At 44.0% G+C, this 24,925-nt stretch overlaps 6 protein-coding genes across 9 annotated transcripts; 2 read left to right on the top strand and 4 right to left on the bottom strand.

Moving 5' to 3' along the window:
* Positions 1-9,941: 9,941 nt before the first annotated feature.
* On the bottom strand, positions 9,942-12,187 carry LOC9635067 (proline--tRNA ligase, chloroplastic/mitochondrial). Its single transcript, XM_002991086.2, has 11 exons — positions 11,810-12,187; positions 11,680-11,736; positions 11,520-11,630; positions 11,376-11,462; positions 11,194-11,307; positions 10,927-11,133; positions 10,732-10,869; positions 10,518-10,679; positions 10,272-10,471; positions 10,137-10,220; positions 9,942-10,080 (listed from the first exon to the last, which is right to left on the bottom strand). Exons 1-11 carry the CDS (start codon positions 12,164-12,166, stop codon positions 9,942-9,944), a joined length of 1,656 nt encoding a protein of 551 aa, XP_002991132.2. The 5' UTR covers positions 12,167-12,187.
* On the bottom strand, positions 12,184-14,887 carry LOC112342689 (pentatricopeptide repeat-containing protein At4g18520, chloroplastic-like). The gene is made up of 2 exons (XM_024664859.1): positions 14,784-14,887; positions 12,184-14,726 (listed from the first exon to the last, which is right to left on the bottom strand). The coding sequence occupies exons 1-2, from the start codon at positions 14,860-14,862 to the stop codon at positions 12,226-12,228; spliced, it is 2,580 nt and encodes an 859-aa protein (XP_024520627.1). The 5' UTR covers positions 14,863-14,887; the 3' UTR covers positions 12,184-12,225.
* Positions 14,888-14,933: 46 nt separating this feature from the next.
* On the bottom strand, positions 14,934-17,424 carry LOC9635096 (pentatricopeptide repeat-containing protein At3g24000, mitochondrial). 2 transcript variants are annotated; one of them, XM_024664861.1, is made up of 3 exons: positions 17,354-17,424; positions 15,048-17,270; positions 14,934-14,998 (listed from the first exon to the last, which is right to left on the bottom strand). In XM_024664861.1, exons 1-2 carry the CDS (start codon positions 17,385-17,387, stop codon positions 15,058-15,060), a joined length of 2,247 nt encoding a protein of 748 aa, XP_024520629.1. In that variant the 5' UTR covers positions 17,388-17,424; the 3' UTR covers positions 14,934-14,998; positions 15,048-15,057. The 2 variants fall into 2 exon arrangements, with proteins under 2 accessions (XP_024520629.1, XP_024520628.1); XM_024664860.1 differs by having other exon boundaries at positions 14,935-17,270.
* A 1,549-nt stretch (positions 17,425-18,973) lies between these two features.
* LOC9635095 (protein HOTHEAD) lies at positions 18,974-21,060 on the top strand. Of its 3 annotated transcripts, XM_024664871.1 has the most exons (4): positions 18,974-19,230; positions 19,292-19,948; positions 20,002-20,818; positions 20,880-20,989. In XM_024664871.1, the coding sequence occupies exons 1-4, from the start codon at positions 19,005-19,007 to the stop codon at positions 20,920-20,922; spliced, it is 1,743 nt and encodes a 580-aa protein (XP_024520639.1). In that variant the 5' UTR covers positions 18,974-19,004; the 3' UTR covers positions 20,923-20,989. The 3 variants fall into 3 exon arrangements, with proteins under 3 accessions (XP_024520639.1, XP_024520638.1, XP_024520637.1); XM_024664870.1 differs by having other exon boundaries at positions 19,295-19,948; positions 20,002-21,060; XM_024664869.1 differs by having other exon boundaries at positions 20,002-21,060.
* On the bottom strand, positions 20,987-22,225 carry LOC112342694 (pentatricopeptide repeat-containing protein At1g09410, mitochondrial-like). The gene has a single exon (XM_024664888.1). The coding sequence runs from the start codon at positions 22,223-22,225 to the stop codon at positions 20,987-20,989; it is 1,239 nt and encodes a 412-aa protein (XP_024520656.1).
* Positions 22,226-22,797: 572 nt separating this feature from the next.
* LOC9635094 (molybdenum cofactor sulfurase) lies at positions 22,798-24,919 on the top strand (the record flags this gene model as incomplete). The annotated part of the gene is made up of 1 exon (XM_024664887.1): positions 22,798-24,919. A coding segment is annotated over exon 1 (1,257 nt), but the record flags the coding sequence as incomplete, so codon positions are not given.
* Positions 24,920-24,925: the final 6 nt, after the last annotated feature.

Raw genomic sequence — 24,925 nt, 5'->3', positions numbered from 1 at the left:
CTATATTTAAACTTAAATGGACCATTTCTTAAATTATCCTTTTTAGTTATTTACATATTTTAACCATCCACTATAAAAGCCAATGGGATCATCTTTTTCTTTGCCACCCAACCAAGAAGGCAAAGGAGAGCCAACTATATTAAAATTATTTTATCCCATTACTATTTATTTTTTATTATCTACTTGTGTATTGTAAAGGATTGAGTTTGAACTTCCCGAGAGGTCACCCAGCCCAGTACTATTCAAACCCTAAGACACTTAACCCGAAGTATCCTAACACTCTTAATTAATTAAAAAATGAGAAGCATTATTATTCATAAGCTTTTTCCCTTTATATTTAAACTCTTATGAATTGTTTCTTAAGTCATTCCCTTTAGTTGCCTTTACCTGGGTTGAACCTAGCTGGAGGTAAATTAGACTTGCCAGATATTAGTCTCAACATGTTGGTATGATTCCTCTAGCCAATCAACAAAGGTCAAGGATAACCCCTCAGGTCAAGCCTAACTTTTATGGATTGCTTCTCGAGTTATTCCTTTTAATTGCTCTTACCCCTCAGATCAAGGCTAATTAGAGGTAAACTAGATTGCCTCTAATACTAATGTTATGATATGGCATGAAAAGATAAAGATCTAGTCTCCCTAGATTATATTATGCCCTCTTTTGAAGTTCTTCACCACCCAACCACCCTCGAGCTACCTAAAAAACTCCACTGTGCCACTGCTCCATTATGAAGGTTAAGTTCCTTACCCTAATATGCTTTAATATACCCTTGAGCTTTCTTTTGAATGACGTTGACCACATGATCAAAGCTAGCACTTTTACCCTTCAAGTCAAGCCCAGTTGGAGGTAAACTAGACTTACCAAATATCAATCTCAACATGTTAGTGTGATTCCCTTACCCAATTAACAAAAGTTGGACCAAGACCCCTTTGATATTAAATGTAAGCACCTAAGTTTGGACTAAGGTCACTTAGTGTAATATTATTTAAACATAAAGACATTTAACCTTAAATATCTCAAAACCTCGGGATGAACACCATTGTGTTCAGGACAATCTCTACATTCCGTAGATATGCTAAATGAGCAAATCTAGACACTTTCCATAAATAGCATTTGGGACCAAAACGAGACTAACACAAAGGGCATGATAGCAAGGGTGTTTGGCATACATGGTAAGTTATCATGTAGCGAATATTGAGGGACCAATCTCAATATCGCAAGGGTTTTTGATACTAGCAAGTGCAAGTTAATGACAGGAGTTTTTCAAACCAAGCCGTGCTCAACAAGAAACACATAGGGTTCCTACCTTATGTTTATTCAATTTAAGTACACGGTCATTGACAAGTTTTTCAACTAGCCCAAGTGGGAACTGATAATAAGCCCAACAATACTGACCTCCTGCCGTCATGGCAGTAAGGAAAGAATATCCGAAAGGACTAGCCGACAGGTAACTTTCGATACCCAAAGTCACATTTGTGACACTCTCCCCCCCTAGGGAAGATCGACGTCCTCATCAATGCATACTCAAGTCTAGAATACTGCCAAGGAAATAACTCCAAAAAAAGTTTACAGTATTCACACTATATGAAAAATGCACCAACTTAAATGAGTTAGGGAAACTTCTTTATCTAATGTGGTTGCGCTACTAACTCAGACACCTTCCGGCCGTCACCGACAAGGAAATGACCAACGGAGTCAATCACCCTTACTGCTCTGGGTGTCACCCAACTTACAAAAATGTGATATGCCCCTGCCTACAGGAATATAGAGAGAGAAGCCAGAGGCCCCAACCCTCCTGAGCAAAGAAACTAAACCCATCAGTAAGGTTTAGATAAACTACTGTAAACAGGTAGTTAAAGTTGTTTACACAATTACGCCCTTTGAATGGAATAAGGAACATCGACAAAGAGGCGGGTTATGTGATCAGTGGACAGTAATTACCCCATTGCTAGAGATTTCACCATGCATACGAAGTGCCGAAGCCAGTCTGTCTATCAGTGAATAAATCTTAGATTAGAACACAAATGTTCCAAGTAAGTTATCATATGATAAACTAGTATTATAGTATAGGAACCACCAAGAGGATCATAATTGGTAAACATAAGAATCACCATCCAACAAAAGTCAATAGTAAGTGTATCATTAAGAACACTTAATAACAAAACTTAACTATCAAAGATTGCAAATAGCATGTGAAACAACTTACAAAAGACAACTAAAAGAACACAAAGTATCATTGACTGGCAAGCACAATACTTACGAATGTATCACCCGAAGAAAATACATCCTAATCTAACAGAACTAACTCGAACAGTAATCAACAGAATAGAATGAATGTGGGAAGATCAACAAACACTGATTCATGCCAACTACCGCACTAGCCAATCTGACTAGATCCTGGTCAACAATACATAAAAACTAGAGTTGTTTAAGCAAGTGTCAGCAACATCCTCCTGGTGTCTCAAACCTAAGAAACCAATCCAAAGCAAACCACAAAGAACATATGGTATTGTAAAAAGCTATAAGTCATTAAAGAGAGCAATTAACTATCATGAAAGAACATCAATCATTCCATCAATGAAGAGATACATAATCATTATCGAAGAAAGAATTTACCATCCTGAAGAACGGCAAATGATTCTATACCAACAATAATCAAGCAAAACCCTTGACAAGGATAATCAACTATCCTAACTGATAGTCAATCATCACCAATGATTGCTAGATGCAGAAGCCAACTTCAACATCGAAGCTAATGAGCAAAAATGCCTTCCCCAACAACTTTTAACAAATGGACCACAAGCATGAAAGCTCAAGGAACCAAAAGCTCAAAGAAGCCCATAGCTAAGTCTTGTTTAATAATGATCACAAGCTTTGCATGAACTAACTTCAATATTAAAAAAGAAATCATGGTATAACCCACAATATCTTCCTCAACACATTTAGAAGTTAAACTTCATAATGCAAAACTAATGAAGAGCATATTTGCATTAGTCCAAAAGCCAAGCATAATAAAGCTATGCTTAACAAGTGATCATCTAATCGATCCTCGATGAATCCATCTATAGCAAGATGTGACTCACTTCATAACAAGCACAAGAAGAATCATCAATGATTGGTATATCCTAACTGAAATTCAATAAAGATTCAATCACTTTAATACTAATCACTAACTCTTCATCTCGTAAAGTTAGTGTTGTCCATAACTAAATGAAAAGCCAAAGCTCAACCCCTACTAAATAATCTCGTCTAAAACACAACTAACTCAAACTTGCCACTTAGCTCATTTGAACATCAATATAGTTGTTAATTAGTAAATGCATGAATGCCAATAACACAAAGCTATAGCTCAAGCATCAACACTAATTGCATTGAGACTAATGAGACTCAATATCAATCCTACGAAGAGACATCTCATCTCATTTGAATCTTAACATCAATAATGTCAACAACAAGGCATCACTTTAATGCCATCAACACTAAAACAAAGCTAAAAGAAAGCAAGAGTAAATCACCACCTAAAACTCTCTAACAACTATGCTAACCGAAATCGAAGATACCTTAATTAGTATCTGAGACCAATTCTTCAACATTACTCAGCAACAAATAACACTTCATCAAGGAGTGATTCACCATGCCATTGAGTTATATACTTATCCAACATGAATGTAATACCTCAACCGAGATAAAGGTTCATGGACAAGCATGAACTAAATGACCACTTGAATCCAACTCAACCGCAATAAGGTCATTTTTGCGTTTAGTCAAATGAGCTTTAAGCATGCCTTAAAGAGGCTAGCTATGCATGATTAACATTTAGTCGAAACTAAAGTGAAGACTATGAGATGGACTCATAGTGGTACACAACCTCCTTATAACCAAAGCTATAATATAGGTACCAACATCTTAACTTTAAACAATTAAGTTGGACATCACTATCCTCAGCTAAGATGTACGGCCACCAATACCAAGTCTAGATCAGTGAGAGCTTACTACTCTCATAGAGTTTAAAAAAATGCAAGGTGCAACCTGCCACTAAGTACAATACTATAAAAGAAAGGCATAAAGGTCACTTTTTTGGGAAAAGTGCAACGGCCACTTCCCTACACTAACTTTAGACTCTATTCAACTCAATTGCCTTAGCCTCAAAAGTCAGCATCTTTTTCGGGCCACATCATACAAACTACTTACTAAGGCCTAAGCTAGCTAAAGTCAACTCCAACCCTTTCACTAGTTTGTATTGGTTTACAAAAATGGAATGGTTTTCGGACAAAATGATTAACAAATTAGCCATTGGAAAAGTCTAAGAAAATTTGTAGAAAAATTTTCCATCCTAGAAAAAAAATGACTTTCAGTTTAGAAACACAAACTTTCAAGACTCAACTAACTTCCTCCTACCTACAACTTCACATAGATTCACCTCAACACAAATTCTCATGACCCATAGTATGTTTTAGCCTTGAACATCTTTGCCCATATATCTGACATTCAACACCGATATTTACAAAATGCAAAATGAACATCCAAGGCTTGATCACAAAGACCACCATTTTTGGATATCCATATTGCACTAACACTGTTCTTCAACCACCTTCAAGATCCAATGTGAAGCAAAAACACTAACAAAAAAAATGATATAGAAAATCAAACTCCAAGGAAATTCCTTATCACTCGACATAACAATGTTATCTCCACTAGCATAAGTGCTAGTGATGTTAATGCCTCAATTACACACTTTTTCCATCCAATAATTTACTCCAAATGTTAACAGATCAACCTACAAGCTATAGCAAATGAATGCTATAACCTTTTCTAACACCTTATGGGCAAACCCTAGGAAACAAGGTACAAACTTAAGCTTAGCATAATGGACCATCATCGAGAATCTAGTCAAAGCTACTACACTGCTATTTTGTGCAAGTAAACTAGCTTCATCATCAACCACTTTGGGATTGATCATCGTTTAACCAAATAACTTGGTAAACACATTGCTTATTATCACATGGATATGATATAAGTATCACAATGACTTAATCATTAATTAAGCAACACCAAGAGCAATGCCAATGTCATTACCTCAAAGGTTTATGTGAGTATCAAGTGCTAACTCAATTCAACAAAATACAACATAAATGCCACATTCCACTGATAAAGATTTACAACACCCAACACCACTAACTTTTGTTCACAACACGGACAAGCTCATGCCACTCTCTTTCCGACCAAACTCAAAACTAATCCAACACTAAGCTACTCAAAGAGCAATAGCAAAGTTCCCCGAAAAAGAATTGAGCATTGCAACCCAAGTCTTCAATAACAAGTCTAAACAAAATGGTATAGTGCTTCACCGCTATCCATCCCATAACTCACCACTTGTAAGACTATCATTTTCAACATGCATCAAGGTAGGGGCTCTCGATTGCATAATGTGAACACAAGTAATGAGTCACACTTCGTTGCAAATCATATCTCCAAGGAGAGAAAATGATTTATGTGTTTGATCCTTCGTCCCTGACAATTCTTTTTTCGGTTTTATCTTTTTGACTAAACCTCAAGCTTGCTTTCGCATTACCTTTAGTCCAATCCAAAAAAAGTTTATGAGAGAGCACGGCAATGGTTACTTGAATCAATAGACTCATCCCTATAGTCTTGATTGATTCACTTATAATCATGCTTAGGAAGGATCCACTAGTGCCATGCTAAATAGTTACGGATTAGCCTATTTGCCACTTATAGTAAACCCAAAGTTTACTTTCACCCATAGTACATGGAACAATTCATGGAACTACTAGAACAACTCATGGAACCACTGACAGGCTAACATTAATCCTGCCAACTCAAAATGTAACCTTAAGTTGCTAATGTGCCTCACTCACGAGCCCAAGTGCAAACTCATGCAAACGAAACATCTCAATCCCTCTTATAAGCCCAAGAGCAAGCTCACATAATGCGGTACAAAAGGTAACCAAAATCTATACCCAAGGAACAATTACAAAGTTTTTGCACCCAAACATGTACCCACTTGCATCATTGTTTTCATCTCTGCATATGCAACGAGACTAGTTGCCCAATCTTATTGGATAATACTCGCTGAGATGTATCCTCTTATACCAAATGTAGCGCACGTGGTTTTGACCCCTTATCCTATGGTGATTTACCATAGGATAACACCACGTAGCAGAACCTAAACCCTCTTTATGCCACATGACACATGCCATGTGTCCAAAGGACAGTGGTGTGGAACCCAAGGTTCAAGGCCTTGGGCCACTGAACGGTACCAAACTCCCAAGCATGGAGCCAAGGAATGACGAAACTGAACCACAGATCAACTCTTGAGCATATAGCCCAAGGAGCGAAGGGATAGGAGCCTGGAATGACTTGGAACAGTCCTAGAGCAACCAGCATCCTATTGCCAAGACCAGCACGCAAAACGGAGCCAAACAGAGTGTAGTGCTATTTCGGCATACCGGTTTCAAATGTATAGTAGGGAAAGGAGGTAGGTTGGGCATGGCCGACCAATCTGAGGCATAATCTAACTCCCACTTGCATGCCTGTCCTTGTTCTGCGTTTGGCTTGGGTTTAAACCCAAGTTCCACACCATGCTAGCTAGTGGAGTACTCATGTCCTCGCGTTAGGCAACTAGTATGCTGAAATAGCACTAGACTCTGTTTGGCTCCATTTTATGTGCTGGTCCTAACATTGGGATGCTAGTTGCTCTAGGATTGTTCCAAGTTGCTCCGTGCTCCTATTCCTTCACTCCTTGGGCTAAATGCTCGGGAGTCGTTCTGTGCTCTAGTGCTATTGCTCATTGGCTCCATGCTCGGGAGTTTAGCACTATTTCTTCGTTTAGTGGCCTAAGGCCTTGAAACTTGGGTTTCGCACCACTGTCTTCTGGACACGTGGCATGTGGCACATGGTATATGACATATGGCACATGGAGGGTTTAGGTTCCACTTCGTGGTGTTATCCTATAGTAAATCATCATAGGATAAAGGGTAAAAACCACGTGCGCTACATTGAAGGTTAGTACAACTTATCATCCTTAAACTGATGGGTAGACCAAACACATGAATACTCAAGTTGAAGATTATCTACAGTACTATTTCATGGAGGATTAACATGACTAGGTTGAGCATTTGGACACAACATAAATCTATTATAACAACATATTTCAAAGCACTATTGGTTGCTCTTCATAGGAGATGTTGCAAAGGAATGCTTGTGGGGTTCCTTAGTAAATTGTTGTACCAAAACAGATGTCCAAAGTGTTGGTCCCAACCATTAAGATTTATATTAGTAGCTATGCCAAAGTTGGTCTAGGGTAATTGAGGTGATGGACAAAGCTTGAAATAGATATACGAACCTCATCTTGTGATGAAGCCTGATGAGAGTATTAGTTTCTGCATCAACTATCATCTGTTAAACGAAGTAACGAGAGGGCCAAGTGTATGGCTATGATGCCGTATACTAATATTAGTGTAATGGGATTTTGGTAGCTATCGGATTAATTTCAATCCAGACCACTTGCTCTTGTATATAAGCTAGGGTTTTTGGGCTAATTGATATGCACATTTCTATATTCCTTTTCCATATTCCATGCACTCACAATATCATGTTATAATAAACCAAAAAGTTCAAATAAAACACTTTAAGAATTATCAACGTGATAAGGATCACTATCATAGGGATATAACCTATCAAGTGGGAAACCAAGTTTTATTATCCTCACAAAACTTGAATGTTAAAGGGTCTTTGTCTTGGAAGTTAATGTTGAGATATGTTAGGCCCTATCAAGTGTTAAAGGTGGTGATATATTTTATAAGTTAGATCTTCTAGATGCATTTATCCTACATATATGATATATTTTATGTCAATTTGTTAGCATTATATCATGCTTTTATAGACTATTCTATGGATTATTCTCCCCTTTTGGAGGTTGTAAATGGTGCCCTTGAGTATAAGGTTGAGGCAATTTTTTGTCCTACAAAGCCCATAATGTTGTTCCAAGGAATATCTAATCAAATGGAAAGGTTATCCAACTTGAGAATCAATTTGGGAGCCTCTTAGTAATTTTACCCATACCCATAAGCTTATCACAAAGTATGATAATCATAATAAAAGGTAACTTTTATAATCCTTCTTGCACATTAATAAAGTAATATGTTTTTTACCATCCAAAATTTCTTCATTTATATTGGGTCAATTTTGGTAGGCTGACTTTGGCACCTTGGTGCATAAGTTCAATCCATAACCATGGGGATAACTATTATAAATTGATCACAAGTCCTTACCTCTTTTTTGTTGACCCATTTTCATAAACAACTTATTCTACTAGTTTATAAAAGTTGTTTAAAACTTCTTAACAGAGTTAAATTTTTCTCAAGGGAGTTATGCCTTTGGCTCTCTCTCTATATCCTTACAGGCAAGGGTGTATAATTCCTTTATAAACTGAGTGGTCTTTAGAGTAGCAAAAGTGGTTAACTTTGTTATTCATTTCCTTATTGGTGACAGTAATAGAATGTTTAAGTCTTAGCATCTTTGGACATAAAGTAGAAGTAATTTCCCAACTCATTTACATTGGTATATTTGTTATAAAGTGTGCTTTCTATTAACTTTTGGAGTTGTTTCCTTAGTAGTTAGTTAGACTTGGGTAAGTATTAACAAGGACATTGATTTTCCATAAGGGGGGTAAAGTATTATAAATGTGACTTCAGGTGTCGAAAGATATTTATTAGTCAATCCTTATAAACACACCTTTTTCATTGCTATAACAGCATATTGGCTCTCTTTATCAGCCCTTTTTGTCATATTAGTAAATTGGACTTAGCTTTGTACTTGGCTAAATAAACATAGAGAAGGAATTCTTAAGTGTCTATTTAGCTAAACATACTTAGCCTAGCTTATTAGTTTTCTTTTGTTTTGTCTTGTACTAGCTTGGCAAAAACCCTTATGTATTGAGTTTACTTTCTTAATATCGCTACATGATAATTTACTATGTCCACTAAACACTTTCACTATCATACCCCATGTGTTATTCTTATTCCAAATCTATATGCTATTTATAATAAATGTCTAGATATACTTTTAAAAGTGGGGTGAAAGCCCAAAACATGCATTCCTTAAAGAAGGGGGCAAGGAGCTAGAGGGAGAGTTATTGTGGAGGGTTAATAAGAATAGTGGTTGGAAGCATGGTTAACCATTTAAAACATTAGTTTAGCTTCCACTAGATTAAATCACTTTTTGTTTTATTGAGTCTAAGCTCAAATTTATATTGCTTTAGTCAGTAGGGTACCTTAAGCCACCAGTATACTAAGATTGTGTTAGACTCAATCTAACATTATTTTGCATGTAAGAGTTAGTGCTTATAAAAGATATTGAGTGCACACCAAACTCTTGTTTCATAGTGTAATGGGTTTAAAGTTTAACTCTTAATTCATATGTGCTATTCTTGATCCTTTATTAAACTAAATTTTGGTTTTGTAGATATAGAAAAAATCTCTATATTTAGCAGATCTTGGAAAAAATCCTTCAATTTGCTAAAAAAGAAAAGATTGTAAAAGATTATATTAGTGGTACAAACTGTTTTTCAATCTCAATAAATTACAGTATATAACATGAAATTTTAAGCCATAGAATTTTATGCATTACTTTTACAATTATTACATAGCTATTTACAATTGAAATTGCTCTCTCAAACTCCTCAGCCCTTGTTGAAATTTGAAAATGCAAAGAAGATTTTTCAATTGGAATTAGAAGAGGGGCTCTTAATTATAGAGACCTAAAGTCAATGAATTTTAGAAATTCTAGGCTGGTCATATAATTTCAAGAAATCCCAAATCTCACATAGAGGATGTCCAATATCATAGACTACCATATGTATGGACTTTTTTTCACGCAACACCATTTTCGCCATAGTATCTTACAGGGATGATACTCTCTCGTTAATAGGACTTCGCAAAAATGGCCACCTCATGGGTAGTTTTGTTTGTGAAAATGCACGTCTTTGCCTCTGGCTGGTCGAATGGGAAGCATCGAATGGTGGCTCCAGTTTCTTCTTTCACAGTGGTCTCGTTGTCATCACTGTTTGAAACCATTCATCAAAGATCGCGCGAAAGGAATTTCACGAGAAAGTTTACCTCCCACACCATGGGCCCCTCGCCCATTTTCCCTCGGCAATCACAGCCTTGAGCTCCTCGTAAGAATTGACATCCACTATGTTACTGCACAGCACGATAAGTTATGCTTCAAGCAAGAATGAAAGACAAAAGAACCTGTCTCGGAATTCAGTCGCTCTGGCCAACAAACTTGACTGAATGTCGTCCAGCTTGGCTCGCAAGTGATCAATCAAAACGCTTCTCTCCATAAATATGCCAAATTCTTTCCCTGCCTTGCCGGGAACATCTCTTCTAGCAACTACAACTGAGTTGTTTGCAACGTCTTTGGGCCCGATTTCAATTCGAATCGGTACTCCCTGCACTCCACAAATGAGTAGAAAATAAATGGACAATCCACACTACCTTCAGTTCCCAGTGGTTGAACTTCCATCCCGGAGTTCTTTGATCAAATGTGTCCAGTTTGACCCGAATGCCGGCGGCCCTCACAAGACTCTCGACCTTATGAGCCGCTTGTAAAACAGATTCTTGTTCGTCACCCTTCTTCCAAATTGGCACGATCACAACCTGGAAACACTCAACCCCTTATCAACTAGAGCATTGAGTGCACTGATTTTACCTGGATGGGAGCAAGCTTTGGAGGAAGCATCAATCCTTTATCGTCGCCGTGTGTCATGATAATGCCTCCTACCATGCGGGTGCTCATTCCCCAGGACGTCTGCCAGATATGTTGCAAATCACCATTTACATCCGTAAACTGCCAGGATGAAAACATCAGAGACAGAAACATATAGGTACACAATTTGTGTGATACCTGAGTCTCAAAAGCTCGGGCAAAATTTTGGCCAAGGTTGTGACTTGTACCAGCTTGCAACGCCCTTCGATCTCCCATCATGGCTTCAATAGTATACGTACAGGTAGCGCCCGCAAATCTTTCAAGTCTCGACTTACGGCCTACGATCACTGGCATCGCAGCTTGTTCGACAGCAAAAGTCCGATAGACCTCTATCATTCGAAGAGCCTAGCACAGGAAAATGTTTTCAGCTACAAAACACATACACACATAAAACCGACACCATACCTCCTCTTCAGCTTCTTGCGCTGTTGCATGGGCCGTGTGGCCTTCTTGCCACAAAAACTCTAGTGTTCTGATAAAAGGCTTCGTTCTTCTTTCCCATCTCGTCACGTTTGCCCACTGATATCAACCATCTGTCAGAAAACTATCACATCTAAGTTAACACTCGAGCTGTAAGAAGCAGTTACCTGATTGACCAGCAGTGGAAGATCCCGATGACTTCGAATCCACTGAGCAAACATGTGATTCACCATGGTTTCGCTCGTTGGTCTCACCTGGAAAGCATCTGTACATCTCACCTGATCAAGGAGGATAAGTTTCAAAGAACTCACCACAAGCTTCTCTTCTAGCTCTTTCCCTCCGCCTATAGTCACCAGTGCAAGCTCGGGGCTAAATCCTTCGACATGGCTTGTTTCTTTCTCGATGAACGAGTATGGAATGAGCTGCCAGAACGTAGCTGTGAAGACTCGTTTAACTCAAAGCGCGTAGTACCTGTGGGAAGTACATGTTGGAATGTCCAGTCTCCTTGAATTTTGCGTCGAGCCATGACTGCCAAGAACATAAAATGGATTAGAAGAAAGAGAAGAACCTCAAGGAAAAAGGAGTAGAGAATGAAGAAAACCTGGACAAACTCCCAAATCGCATAGCCGTAAGGTCGAATCACCATAGTTCCTCGCACAGGCCCATAATCCGCGAGCTCGGCAGCGTCAATCACATCCAGGTACCATCGACTGAAATCCTGGCTCCTCGGCGTCACGGCCTCGTCCACCGGCTTCTTTGCGGGACGGATTTCGGCATCCTCCACGGCGGTGGCGCTCGCATTGCTACCTGCATTCGCGTGAATCGAACAAAAACACCTCTTTCGGGAGCTCCAGATGAGGGCGCCAGCAGCAATCCCCCTGGCGCCCATCGCAGCTCGCACGGACGATCCACCGACGCATCCCAGCACTGGCAAGGCGCACAAAGCCCTCGACACCATAGCATAAAGCCCTAAAATTTTGACTAAATTCCAGCATCTATATTCAAAAAGAGGATATGCTATAGAGAATTGGCGCTCTCCATACTTCCTAGCTTGATATACATGCCTCGAAGAGAAGCTACGACCGTCTTCTCGGCTCCAAGCTTGGATTGGAGAGCGCGAAGATGGAGCTCTCTTCCCAGCTCGAGCTCGCCAAGAGCGCTCACTGCCGCCGCGACGATGGAAACCGTGACTTTGTCCATTTCCAGCTCCATCTCTCGAAAGATTTCCACCGCTTCCTCGTGGTGTCCAAGGTGGGAGTAAGCTCTCAGGAGTGAATTCCAGCAGCCAACGTCCTTGCGATGGATGCCATCGAAGATATCCTGAGCTTCTTCCAGGCCGATGCACCGGGCGACCATGGCGGTAAGAGCTGCTCCAACGGTGGAGTCCGAGCAAAGTCCGAGCTCTCCAGCGAGTCCCTGGATTCTCTCGCAGTCCGGAACTGACTCGAGCTCCGCCACTGCTGTCATGGCGATGGCGAGGCAGCTTCTACCAGGATTTCCACCCTCCTGGAGCATGTCGCGGAAGAGATCGAGAGCCTCCAGGTTGTAGCCACTCTGGGAGAACGTCTCCATGATCAGCGTCCACGAGCAATCGTCCACACTTGGCATTGCCTCGAAGGTCTTGCTAGCGAGTTTCAAGAGCTTGAGCTTGGCAAACATTCGCAGGAGTGAGTTCCCGACTTCCAGGCTGCTGTTATATCCGCTCTCGAGGATCCACCGGTGAATAAACTTTCCCTGCGCCACTGTCGTCACCCCGCCGAGAGCCGCGGTGAAAGTTGCAGAATCTGGAGGGCCTCCTTCTAGCTGCATCCGTTGAAAGAACTCGATCGCCCGAGACGATTCGCCAGTAGTCCCAGCGAACGCAGAGATGACGGAGTTCCAAGATGCCGCCCTTGCTCGGTTCATCCTGCTAAATGTTGTCACCATGTCCTCCACACTGCCATAGCTGCTGTAAAGTTCCAAGAGGGAGATCCCCACGAGAACTTCCAGCTCCAGCTCGCTGCCTTGGATCGCCGCGTGAATTCTTTTCCCAGCTTCTAGCGCTCCCAGCTCCTTGCAGGCTCTGAAGAAACCCGAGTAGCTCCCACCATCGCCTCGAACACCTTCCAGGTGCATCGTCCACACAAAGATCAGAGCCTCTCTGCTGCACAGCGCGTGGACGTGCCCGTGAATCACCGCATTCCACACCAAAGCGTTCCCCCGGTTTAACTTCCGAAACACCCTCCTTGCGTCTCGCAAGCTCCCACAAACGCAGTACATCTTGACGAGAGCAGCGGCAGTCTTGATATCAGCTTCCCAGCCGTCCCGAAGAATTTGAGAGTGTACCAGCCTGCCTTTCTCGAGCCACTGGGGAGAGTGACAAGCGTTCAAGAGCGCGATGTACGTCATCCTGTTGGAACGAACTCGACTGATTTGCATTACGTCGTGAGTCGTGAAAGCCTGCCGCGAGAGGCCCCGGCAAACGTATGCCTCGATCAGGTTCGTCCACCCGGCCACGTCTCTGTTGATAATCTCGTCGAAAGCCGCCTGTGCATCCTGGAGTCGTCCACAGCTCGAATACATCCTGATGATCGAGGCCCCGGTCACTGTGTTAGTCTCGATTCCCAGTTGTTGGCAGCAGTCGCGGATAAGTCTTCCTTCCTTGAGATAGGCCGGACCAGCACAGGCACTGAGAAGAGCCGAGAACGTCCCTTGGTTCCCCGAGTATCCTTCCACGTTGAACTGGTAAAACTTGTCGAAGACGTCATCATAGAAGCCGTGACGAACATAAGCTCCCATCAGAGCATTCAACGAGGCAACGCTGGGTGACTCGATAGTGTCGAATATCAGCTGAGCGATGTGTAGCCTCCCACACCTTCCATACACGCTGATGAGAGCATTTGATACCAACAGGTCGGAGCCTAGTCCCCAGGACACCACATCCCAGTGAACCTGTTTGGCAAGCTCTAAATCCGCTAGCTTCGCACAGACGTAGATGAGTGCCAGCAAAACCCGCTTCTCCCTGACAATTCCCTCCTGCTGGACAGTCCTGTGAACTTTCATCACCCCCGGTATATCACCATACTGAGCACAGCCCTCGATCATTTCCCTCCAGATCACTGGCTCCAGCCTTGGCATCCTGTAGAAAACTTCTTTTGCCTCCTCTAAGCTTCCACAGTCGAGGTACATCTTCACAATGAGGTGACCAAGTGATTCTTCTCGAGCACGGCCACTTTTGCGGATGTGTTGGTGGAGACGCTTTGCTTCGGTGAGATTTTTCAAATGGCCAGCATACCTGAGATAGTGCGCGTAGTAAGGTCCTTCCACTCGGGTAGGCAGTTTATCCACCACTTCTTTCAGTCGCTGGTTCTTCTTTGCCGGGAGAATATCTACAGTCTGGCCCTTGTGATCCCAACCGTAGTGCTTGATCGGGTGAATCACTAGCCTTTGCATCTTCTCCCTGACGAACGTAAAGTATACATTGTCGTAAGTTGTGGTTCCCGATTCGTTGTGAAACGTTCTGGAACTCACTTGAGAACCTGGAGTGAACGAGTGAGAAAAGACCACTACATTCTAAATGGGTCTCGCTAACTTACCAGGTAAATGTTTCAAGTCGCTTGTCTTTACAAACAGCTTCGCCGTGCTGGTCGTCTTCCTCTGCAGCACTTGCAGCATTTCGCATTGTGCGTGTGCTCCTTTAAACCCTAAACCCAAGAACAACACGAACACATCAAAGTCACCAGAACTTATAAAAAAAGTCTTGCCTCAAAAAAATGGACACGAGTTGTCAAAAGGAAAATCTCAAACGGACCTGCAAAGTCAGTCCAGCCCGACTAAAGCTTAGAAGTAAAAGTCCATACCTGAGTAGAATCACCAATAATCTCGGCACGCACAGTGACCATCCACGAAACGATGAAGCTGGCTGCTTCCATCTCTCAAGATGATTGTTCTGCCCATCGCCTTGGACATAAACTTGATGGCCGTGTGACAGTCAGCGCACATCCTGAAGTTCCTGATAATCCTGAGAGGACAATCTCCCCGAATTTTGATGGCTCCCAAGCCAACAGCAAGTCTCTCGCTATGATAAAACAGCGATTCCTGTCTCTGTTCTTCAGCTCTCTCGTGCATAAGCAGCTTGCTCGCATCGGGAGCATAGCCATCCTTTGCTATTCTCTGCCCCAGGTCCTCTAGCTCGGCATGTATCCCCTGTATCCTCTTGTGTCTTGTGTCAGCAGTGATGAACTCGTGACAAGTGGTATTCCCGACCAAAATTGAGCTTGTCACGCGTTCTTCTGTCAAGCCTTTGCTGGTCATTGTTTCTCGGACTCTGGCAGCATCATCCGATCTTGCGAGAGCATTGTAAAGGCCAGCGACAACAGCATAAGATCTAGCCGCGTGTGGACTACACTCCAGTAAGCTTTCAGCAGCAGATCTTCCTCGATCCAAATCTCCGTGTATCCTGCACGCCGTAACTAGAGCGTCCCAGACGGGAGCCTCGGCATCTGGCAGCTTCTTGACATACTCCTCGGCTTCTTTCACCCAGCCAGATCGTCCGAGGAGGCCGACTGCGCAGGCATAGTGCTCGGCTATCGGAACCACGTCGTAGTCACTGCTCATGTAGACAAGATGGAGAATCCCTTCTCGTATGAAACCAGCATGCCCGCATGCAACCAAGACACTCGTAAATGTCTTGGCGTTTGGCTTCACACCTTCCTGTAGCATCTGTAAGAACACCTGTATAGCCTCGGTGCTGTAGCCTGAAGAGCAGTACGCTTCCACCATGAAGTTCCACGAGAACCAGTTCTTCTCCTTCATATTGTCAAACACCGCCCAGGCTTCCTCAACACTGCCACACTTTCCATACATGTCCACGAGTGCGTTGCCCACGAAAACATCTTGCTCAAGGCCTTTCATTGTTATCCAGCCATGAACCTCTTGCCCCGCTTCCAGAGCCAGGAGACTCCCGCAAGCTTGCAGAAATGCCACGCAGCTACTAGCATCAGCCACCATCTTTGCGGACTCCATCTCTTTCAGCAAGACAAAGGCTTCGCTGCAATGGCCGTGCTCGCTGTACGCGGCTATCATCTTGCTCCAAACCACCGGACCCCTGTGAGCCATCCCGTCGAACACTCTCCGAGCATCATCCAAGCTTCCACACTTGCCATACATATGTACCAGCGAAGAGTTGACGAGATCGTTGCTCTGGAGGCCATAAACGGTGACGAGCTCGGCCACCACCCTGCCTTCGTGCAAATTCCCACTCGCAGCACAGGTATCTAAAGCAGTAGCCAAAGTCAAGCTATCCGGCCTCACTCCCTGCCTTCGCATCTTCCAAAAGAGTTCCAGCGACCCCTTGAGCTGACCATTCTGGAAGGAAGCTGAGATGATAGCGTTCCACACCAAAACGCTGTGAGGACCTCCATCACCAGCCACACTGCTACTGAAGATGCTCCAAGCCTCTTCCAAGCTGCCACACCTCCCATACATTTCTATCAGCGCCGCACGGACAAGATCATCGTTCTCAGCCCCAAGCTCGACTATCCTGCTGTGAACAAGCCTGGCACCCGCCAGAGACTCGGCACTGGCGAAGGATTTCATCACCGCGAAGTAAGTCGCCTTTGCCGGACCCGTCCTACTTTCCATTGTCTCGAAGAGTTTGATCGCTTCCTGCCATCTCCCATACTTGGCATAGGCCGCTATCACCGCGGTCCACATACCAACATCCTTGGAAGGCAGCAAATCGAAGAGATTGCGCGCCTCATCGAGGCTCCCACAGCTGAGATACATCTGGACGATGAATTTGGCGAGCGGGAGCTGCTCGGCAATCCCCATCTGGACGAGCTGCTCGTGGATTCTCCTCCCAGCCACCAGCGCCTTGAGCCGGGTACACAGGCGGACAATGTAGAGGAAGTAATCCCTCTCGCCCCTCCCACGAATCACATTCCTGTCCAATCCCTCGAGTACCTTGTTGAGCCATTCCAGATTGTACTGCGCCCCCTCCTCGGCAGCGGTGATCTTGCGCAGCGCGCTCTTGGCGCCGATCGAGGACCCGAAATGCAAGTATCGCGAGAAGACAGCAGAACCTGATCAAAATCTAGCGCACCTGAGAGAAAGATCCAACCACAATGCGATCGATCGCAGAGAGCGAGAGAAAGAGAAATCCTACCTGGGATCGCGCACGCCTTCTTGCCACAAACCATAAACCCTAATGGCCGTGGTGTCAAAATCTAGATTTTCTTCTTGACGTCAATAAACGATTACAAAAGCATTTTGGGGCATGAGCTCGATCGTATTCTTGTAGCATTACACTTCTTTTCCAGGAACACCATCATATCCACGAGTTGAACGTATTTAACTATCACAAATTACTATAAAAGAGGGTTTTAGATCATTCTTAAGAATTTAAACCTTAGAGCTATACATAACTTGCAATTAATTTCAAAATAATTATAAAAAGAAACGACAATTTAATTCTTTAGTATTTTAAAAGTGATAATTTGAAATATTTAATAGAGACAAAAAACCATAATTACTTGGTATAGTTTTTAATAGTGACAATTTCAAAATAATGCAGCAATGCTTGGTTTGTTTTATAGTAGGAAGTGTTTAGGAAATTTTATTAATTATAAATATGTTTATAAATTAATCTAAATGAATAACAATTGTTAGATAGTAGAATATCCTTCGATATCTTCATTACCACCCCTTACAGATTTGTTTAAGGAAACCAATAATTAACAAAACAAAGAAAAATTTATATCATGTTATGAATTATTATAGTTAAGTTCAAAAGGTGGGAAGGGTTTAAGCGTTTGACTTTATGATTAATAATAATTTACTTTAATTAAATAAATAGTGATATAATAAATTCTCAAAGTTATTTTACTCCAAAAGATTTATGTTTCTGACAATTATATCCACTGGGCATAGGTGAGTTAATTTTGGTCCACACACTTTACAGAAGTGCTAAAATAGATAAATAGAGCTTAGTGATTATTATAGTGACATATAAAATTAACATAAAAAATATAGATAATTCCTAAAAAAGAGTTTAAACTTTCAAGTTTATAAAAAAAATTAATCATTGAAAAAGAGTTTAAACTTTCAAATTCATAGTTATATGCTATAACCAGCTAAACTATTTTATTTTAGCTATAGTAACAAATTGTTTCCAAAATAAATAGTTCTTAGCAATACTATAGTAACATGATTAAAATTATATAGATAAAATAAGAAATCCCAAAAACAATTATTGTTAAATAAATAATTCTATATATACTTTGAAAATAAGAATAGAATAAAATAAATAATAGTTCTATTTTTAATATTAACCTTAATTATGGATCTTGATCAAAAAGCATTTCCAAGGATAGAAGAGGATTGTTTTAATTTCAAACTACCAAAAAAGGCAAAATCAAGTCTTTATTTTATTTGTAAAAAAACTACTAAAAACTTTAAATTGATTTAATATATGGATTTATAAACAATGGGTGGGAAGCAAATGTTCTTTATTTCTAATAAAGCACTAATTATTGAATATTTATACTCGATTTACTTTTAAACTTAATTCTGAAAACTTATTTTGTAAAACTTATATCTTATTTTTGTTGTTTCTGGTTATGTCCAAAATAAATATAAATTTTCAGATAATAATTGATAAAAATATATACTATAGAAAATATATTACAATAAATAATTTTTAAATAGATAAGCAAAGCTGCAACGAAACATGCAGCAATATTATTCTGATTTATCAATTCAATAACATTCAAATAGCCTATTAATTTAAAAGGGAACGTGTAAAATGTGAGGTGGTCATGCATAGTTATGCTCATGATCCTAATTTTTCAAAGAAAACGAGGAAGTCAAAGAAAAAAATTCATATGTTCGACCAGCGTAGGAATATGATCAGAAAGAGATTGAATTCTCCAATTCATTCACCTCACTGTTCTAGAAATTTTCTGAGACTTTTGAGCTGTGAACAGAAGATGATCATAGTTCTTTCCTTTGTGGCGCTTGTCTTTTGGAGCTCTTCATCATCAGGTATTCCAGAAAACGTTTTAGTACAGCGTTTCTTAAAATCTTTCGTTTCCATGTGCAACAGTAGCTTCCAATCCCCCTTTTAGTTTCATACAAGAAGCCACCACTGTCTCGAGCTCCGATTTGCTTGGCTATGACTACATAATCGTGGGCGGCGGAACCACTGGCTCGCCCCTCGCGGCAACGCTCTCGACTAAATACAAAGTTCTCGTGCTCGAGAGAGGAGCATCACCATACGGCAATCCAAACATCTCTAGGATCGAGAACTTTGGAGCGATTCTCGCCGACGTTGGGCCACAATCGCCACTCCAAGTCTTCTTCTCCAGCGAAGGGGTAAGAAACAGGAGAGCTCGAGTTCTTGGAGGAGGATCTAGCGTAAATGCCGGGATCTATTCTCACGCCGAGCAATCTTTCATCTCCGCTCTGGGTTTGAATCCTTGCCTGGTGGACCAGTCCTATCGCTGGGTCGAGAGTGTTGTGGCTTCCATTCCAAATCAACTCGGGCCTTACCAGAGAGCGTTCCGGGCATCGCTGCTCCAAGCTGGGATCACACCGGACAACAATGCAACGTATGATCACTTGGTTGGAACTAAAACTTTTGGAAGTATTTTTGATCAATCCGGCTCCCGGAGGCCAGCTTCAAACCTCTTTGTCTATGCAAATCCAAGCAATATCAAGGTCCTCCTTCATGCAACAGTACTACGAGTTCTCTTCTCTCAAGGTTTGTGATCAAGTTCACATTGTATAGTTGACAAGAACCTTGAGCACGATCAGGTTTGTCGCCAAGAACGTATGGAGTCGAGTTTAAAGACGAGCTTGGCCGGATCCGGAAGGCTTTCCTTTCTCATCCTGGAAAAGAATCTAGCGAAGTCATTCTTTGTGCTGGTGCGATCGCAAGTCCGCAGCTTCTAATGCTAAGTGGAATCGGGCCTGGAAACCATCTTCGATCCAAAGGCATCAAGGTGATCAAGGATTTTCCAGAGGTTGGAAAACATATGGCAGACAATCCAGCCATTTCCCTGGTCGTGCCATCGCCATCTTACGTCGAGGTCTCCACGAGCTTGAGCGTCGGGATCACGTCCTTTGGAAGCTATATCGAAGCTGGCAGCGGCGGAGTGCGAGGGCCAAATGCTACCTTCGTTTCTGAGAAGGTCAATGGCCCAGCTTCCACGGGAGAACTCTACTTGGCCACAACGAATGTGGATGATGATCCGGTTGTAAGTTTCAACTATTTCCAAGAGCCAAGGGATTTGCAAGTTTGCATTGGAGGAGTGGACGCAATCGAGAAAGCATTGCTCTCAAACGCTTACAAACCTTTCCGATATGACAATCAGTCACTCCCATCCGGAGGAACGGTGAGTTTTCCCAGCAGGAGGAATTCAAGCGCGTTGGCTATCAACAACACTCTTGCGGATTATTGCAAGAGAAAGGTCGTGACTTTGTATCACTTCCATGGTGGCTGCCTGGTAAACAAGGTGGTGGATTCCAGCTTCAAGGTAATTGGCATACGAAACTTACGCGTTCTTGATGGTAGCGTTTTCCATGTCTCGCCTGGAACCAATCCACAAGCCACCTTGATGATGCTTGGAAGGTATGCTATCATTTTTTCACTTCCCTCCACCGAGATTTTTGACAGAGTATCAACCACACAGATATGTTGGAAAAGCCATAATCGATCACGATCAAAGAGAGTAAAAGTTTCTTCCCACCATGCCACCATTCAAGAATAAAATTCCAATCCAACAACGAACTTTTCAAGTCACTGGGAAATGTCCAGGCTCCTGAGAAGCGAGTAAGTTGCCGAGCTCTCTGGCTCTAGCATCGCTGCTCGATCCGCCGCTATCTCGGCGTAGTGAGCATCGCCATGAGTGCTGCAAGATCGCAGCAAAGTCGTCCAAGCGCGTCCATCGAGCGAGATCGCTGCTGCTTCGGCCACTTCTCGAGCTCGCTCCAGCAAACCAGCCCCTCCAAGCAGATCGATCAAGGAGCCATGGTGTGGGAGAATCGGTGCCAGGCCAAAGTCTCCAGGCATGGATTGGAAGAAATGCTGCGCTTTCTCGACCCGTCCCGCATAAGTGCACGACGAGAGAATTCCAGTGAATGTGATCTCGTCCGGAGAAATCCCCTCGAGCTGCATCATCTGGAAGAGGGCGATGGAGTCGCCACTTGTTTGCGTCGCGTTGGCCATGATAATGGTGTTCCAAGACGATAAATCGTGCTCGGGCATGCGATTGAAGATGGATCTTCCATGGCGGAGCTGACCATTTTGGACGTGGCACTGGAGGAGACAGTTCCATGCCGGCAAGTTCCACTGCGGCATCTTGTCGAAGATTTTCGTGGCTTTGGCGGCATTCCAATCGCGAGTTACTGCTGATAGCAGCGTCGCCCATGACAGAGAGTTCCTCTCTGGCATCCTCGCAAACATAGATTCTACTTCCTCGAGGCTGCTGGAACTTGTAGCGTTGCTCTGATGATCATGGCTCGCAAGAGCTGCCAGCATTGCATTCCAGGAGATCAAGCTCCGCTGGGGCGCTCGATTAAACACCAACTTTGCCTGATCCAGATCTCCATTCGTGGCAAATGCATGAATCATCGACGTCCATGTCACGACGTCTCGCTCGGGAATCTCTATAAACAGCAGCTCTGCTTGGATCAAACACCTGTTTTGGATGAAAGCCGATATCATGTTGTTCCACACCACAGAGCTGAGACCTGGGATCTTCCAAAACACGTCTTTCACTCGATCAAGATCGCCCATCTTGGCAAATGCTTGAATCATCGCGTTCCAAGCAAAGTGGTCGCGCTCCGGCATCGAATCAAACAACATTTTTGCTTCGATCACATCGCCAGCGTTCACTAGACACCACACCATGGCGGTCCAGGTGACGCGATTTCTTTGCGGCATCTTTTCAAAGACGCTCCTCGCAGACAAAACATACCCCGACTGGGCATTTGCTGTGATCAGCCCAGTCCAGCACACAACGTTCTTCCCGGGCATGTTCTCAAAGCACTGGCGAGCCTCGCGGAGATGGCCATTCTGGGTATACGCCACCACGAGCAAATTCCACGAGAAGATGTTGGGCGAGTGAATGGAATCGAAGACGCGCCGCGCGTCGTGGAGGCTGCCACACTTGCCATACATCTCCACCAGGAGATTGGCGAGGAAGCGGTAGTTCCCGAGATTGGCATCGGCGATGTGGGCGTGGATGCGCTTCCCCGCGATGAGATCCCTGGAACTGCCGCATGCCCTCACGATCGAGGCCAGGTGCTCGTAGACGCGATCCAAATGCCCCGGCAATGGCATCCATTACTTAGTAGTAAAATTTAAATTTCTCTCAAGAACCCTAATTCCAGGGACTGTTACGGTGTTGAATGCTCAGCGCGAGGAGCATTAAATTCACCGCAGAATGGGCAGTAACAACACGCAAGGAAGAAAAGGGTCCTGCCCTTTCACCTTTGCATTGAATTGCCGCGAGAGCGATGGCTCCAAGCTCGAATTTTTAACGAAAAACTCTGGGTGTTGGATCATCTAGGCCTAGATCATCACCACTCACGCAAAGAATGGTTTTCTTTTTTCCCGATTTCTTCCGGGTGGGTGTTGGGCGTGCGTCCGATCGCTGTACAGTCCTGGAACTGTTTGGATAGTTAGCAATTAAACAACGACATTGTCTCGCGAGGCTGTGAAAGTGATGAGAAACAGAGGAGCCACTTTCAGCCAGCCAACGCTTGCATCGCTCCTTGCTTGCTCCTGGAGGAGAGGATAGGTTTTGACAAAAAAATTTGGCTTTGGTTGATGCTAGGCTAGAGGAGAGCTACCATAGCCAGGATGAATCCAAGCTAAAAGCCCAACAAGGGATAGCTCCTTCTTTCTTCTTGCTCGCTCGCATAGCCGCCAAAAAAGAGTGAGATTGAGCAGAGCGGTGATTTGATTTTATGGGATATATGATCATCACTAGCAGCATCATCATCCACTAAGGAACTATGCACAGCAGTCGCAAGAAATGGATGGGATTTCTGGGAATCGAAGAGCTCCTCCCAAATGACTGACTAGAACAGCGCATCGCCCAATTCGCTGTAGACGCGTACGTCGCCAAGCATCTGGAAAGAGTCAACCCTTTTTTCTTCTTCTTCCCTCTTGGTACTGTCTGGATCACGCGACACACACGACACAAGCGAGCAAAAGAGAGATTTCTACTGCGCATTGGGATTTCTTCTTCCCGGAGGAAGATGGAGGCTGTAGATGAAATGATGCTGGGACAGCGACTGGTGGGCTACGGCATTGCGAGCGTGGTGCTCGGTCTATGGCTCCGGGACGCCTTTTGGTAAGTGCCCACATCCAGATCGATCGATCTTGGTCTTGGGTCTAGCTCCTTGCGCATGATTATCATCGATCCAGATCCCAGGAAGAAGAGAAGGAAGAAGAAGAGAGCTCACCATGCCCTCTCTCCTCTGGCAGCTCCACCACTCGGATGATGGGTCCAATCTAGAGATCTCTCCAGGAGCCTCATCATCCAAGAATCATGGCAGCGATGATTTGCGAACGATCAAAGAAGAAGAGGAGGATGAACAGGAGGAAGGAGAGAGTAGTAGTGTCCCACCGGCACGACCGCCGCCACCATCATCGCGAAGAACACCCAAGTCGGTGTTCACCCGCGCGGAGGATTTGCCGGGCTTGGAATCGGCGCTGGCGTCCTTCCTGGCCGAGCACCCGAGCTTCGAATCCACCAGCGCCGTGGACGAGACCCGCGAGTCCGACTACCCCCACCTCCGCGCCGCCAACCGGGCGTGCTTCGATTACTGCGGCTTCGGCCTCTTCTCCTTCACGCAGCGATTCACCGCCGGGCGCCAGAGATCCAGCTTCTCGCTCGTCTCCGCGGGCTCCTCGGGCAGCCTCGCGGCGCAGGCCGCCTTCGCCACCACCGAGCCCAACACGCTGCAGTCGGAGCTCCGATCCAGGGTCCTCGACTACCTCAACGTGGGCGACGGCTCGTACAGCGCGGTATTCACCGCCAGCAAGCGCGCGGCATTCGCCCTCGTCGCGGATTGCTACGACTTCCGTGCCAGATCCAAGCTCGTCACGGTCTACGACCACGAGAGCGAGTCGGTCAAGGCGTTGACTACTGCGGCGGTACGCTCAGGGGGCCGGACGTGTGCCGCGCGGTTCCGGTGGCCGACGCTGCGGCTGTGCGGCGAGCAGCTGGCGGCGGAGCTCAAGACGCGCGGTAAGGGGAGTCGGCTGCTCAAGAAGAAGACCGGTACCGCGGGCGGTACCGCGGGCGGTAGGCGGCGGGGGCTCTTTGTCTTTCCCACGCAGAGCCGAATCACTGGGACCAAGTACTCGTACCAATGGATGACTATGGCGGAGAAGCACCGCTGGGATGTGCTGCTCGATGTCTCCGCCATGGGTCCTCGCGATATGGGATCGTTGGGACTCTCGCTTTTCCGCCCGGATTTCATCATCTGCTCGTTTTACAAGATCTTTGGGTCGGATCCCACCGGGTTTGGGTGCTTGCTGATCAAGGACTCGTCCATGGCGAGCCTGCGATCGTCCAGCTCCAGCCCCGGGATTGGGATGGTGAGAGTGGTGCCGGATCTTGGCGATGACGAGGAGCTAGCCGAGGACCTGGATGAGAATGTGCTCGGAGGTCGTCCTTCTTCTTCCGCGGCTGCGGCTAGGCCGGATCTTATCGCGTTCTCT

This window comes from Selaginella moellendorffii, unplaced genomic scaffold, assembly GCF_000143415.4.
Source record: "Selaginella moellendorffii unplaced genomic scaffold, v1.0 SELMOscaffold_115, whole genome shotgun sequence".
NCBI classification, from domain to species: domain Eukaryota; kingdom Viridiplantae; phylum Streptophyta; class Lycopodiopsida; order Selaginellales; family Selaginellaceae; genus Selaginella; species Selaginella moellendorffii.
Note: the sequence above shows the minus strand (reverse complement) of the source record. Positions and strands in the feature narration are given on the sequence as shown.